Source organism: Sinocyclocheilus anshuiensis, unplaced genomic scaffold (genome assembly GCF_001515605.1).
Source record: "Sinocyclocheilus anshuiensis isolate Anshui unplaced genomic scaffold, SAMN03320099.WGS_v1.1 scaffold217, whole genome shotgun sequence".
Classification (NCBI taxonomy): domain Eukaryota; kingdom Metazoa; phylum Chordata; class Actinopteri; order Cypriniformes; family Cyprinidae; genus Sinocyclocheilus; species Sinocyclocheilus anshuiensis.
The window spans coordinates 1,807,352-1,808,824 of NW_015536538.1; the positions used below are offsets into that span (position 1 = coordinate 1,807,352).

At 40.2% G+C, this 1,473-nt stretch overlaps 1 protein-coding gene across 1 annotated transcript in view; it reads right to left on the reverse strand.

Annotated features, from left to right (window-relative positions):
* LOC107696700 (protein strawberry notch homolog 2-like) overlaps positions 1–1,473 on the reverse strand; it is a 48,406-nt gene that overhangs the window by 10,596 nt on the left and 36,337 nt on the right. The window contains exons 24-25 of the mRNA XM_016497168.1: positions 717–809; positions 449–580 (exon numbers count right to left, since the gene is read on the reverse strand). Of these exons, the coding sequence (XP_016352654.1) occupies positions 449–580; positions 717–809 (225 nt within the window). The remainder of the gene's footprint in view (positions 1–448; positions 581–716; positions 810–1,473) is intronic.

Below are 1,473 nucleotides of genomic sequence, written 5' to 3' on the forward strand. Positions count from 1 at the left end.
GCGTCAGTGAATGAAATGTCACACTGGTGACACACTCGTGCCGTGGTAACTAAGAATTACACAAGCTTCAGTCTGGATCCAGCCCTTACAAAGACCCGAGATGACCAAACACCTGAGAAGAGATGATGCCAACCCCTCAGAGGACCTCAGATGATGCAAACCCTGAAACAACATAAACTACCAAATTTTGCTACAAGTTTGACTGCGACATATATTCATTGCTGTTAATAGTGTGCATCGTTTGTTTGATTACGTCATTAACCATGTCGTACGCAAATGAGCGGTCTGAACTTATTTACACAGTGCATTTTTTATTTTGGTTGTGCATGCGCACCTGCGGACCACTTATGTGCTCCCCTGATTATATTGATGTGTGTGAGCTGTAGGGACGGGTTTAAAGGAACTGTAGTAAGGACTTACAGTGTCTGATGGCTTTTGCGTGTTGTACCTTATAGTATCTCAGCAGCAGGTTGTCCAGGTTCTCAGGATGGGCCTGTTTACCGATGTTGGGTTTATACAGAATGAGATTGCGACCCCGACCCTGTTCGGCGAGCAGGACACACGGCTGACTCCCACGCAGCTGAACACACAAACACACATATATGGTGTTAAAATACTCGATGGCTGGTAATTTGACATTTGGATGATTTCGACTGCATAAACATAGGAAGCATGATTTATTGTCAGACATCAGTGTGTGTTGATGTGTCATGTACCTTGTTTGAGAGGTAAAAGCCTTCATAGTCCCCAGTGAGTTTCTCTGCTTTACTGCAGGCCTCTTCCCAGGGCATCCCACGATCCACACTGATCTGAAAACAAACACAACACAATGTCAAGACATTTCTAACACTAACTAACTAAATAGTAATTACATATGTGGCCAAAATGATTAGAACACTAGTATTTTCACCAGCTAAACTGGTGAAAATTTAACACAGCCTAAATGGTTTTAAGTCAGTTATTTCTATCTTTTGCTGTAGTGTGTCAGTAGGAAATATCAGTTTACATTTCCAAACATTCATTTTGCCATTAATTGTAATCATTTTGTGAGATTTTTGTCTGACAACAGCCTGTGCTCCAAACAGAGATATGATCTGATCATAATCCAGTCTGTCTGTGATTATGTGAAGAAACAGAACAAACTGAGACCAACTAAATCCAGAAGAACTGTGGAGACGTCTCCAAGACGCTTCAAGAAACCTTCCTGCAAAGCTACAGTACTATTAAAAGTTGTAGGCACTTGTGTAAAAATGCTGTAAAATGAGGATGCTGTCAAAAATAATGTCATAAATAGATTTTCTTTATCAATTAACTTCTATTAACTAAATTAAATCAACATTTGGTGTGAGCGTCCTTTGCATTTAAAGCAGCTTTTGCCCTCGGTGCACTTGCACATAGTTTCTCAGGGAGCTTTGCAGGTAGGAAAATACTAGTGTTCTAATAATTTTGGCCACCACTGTATATATATATATA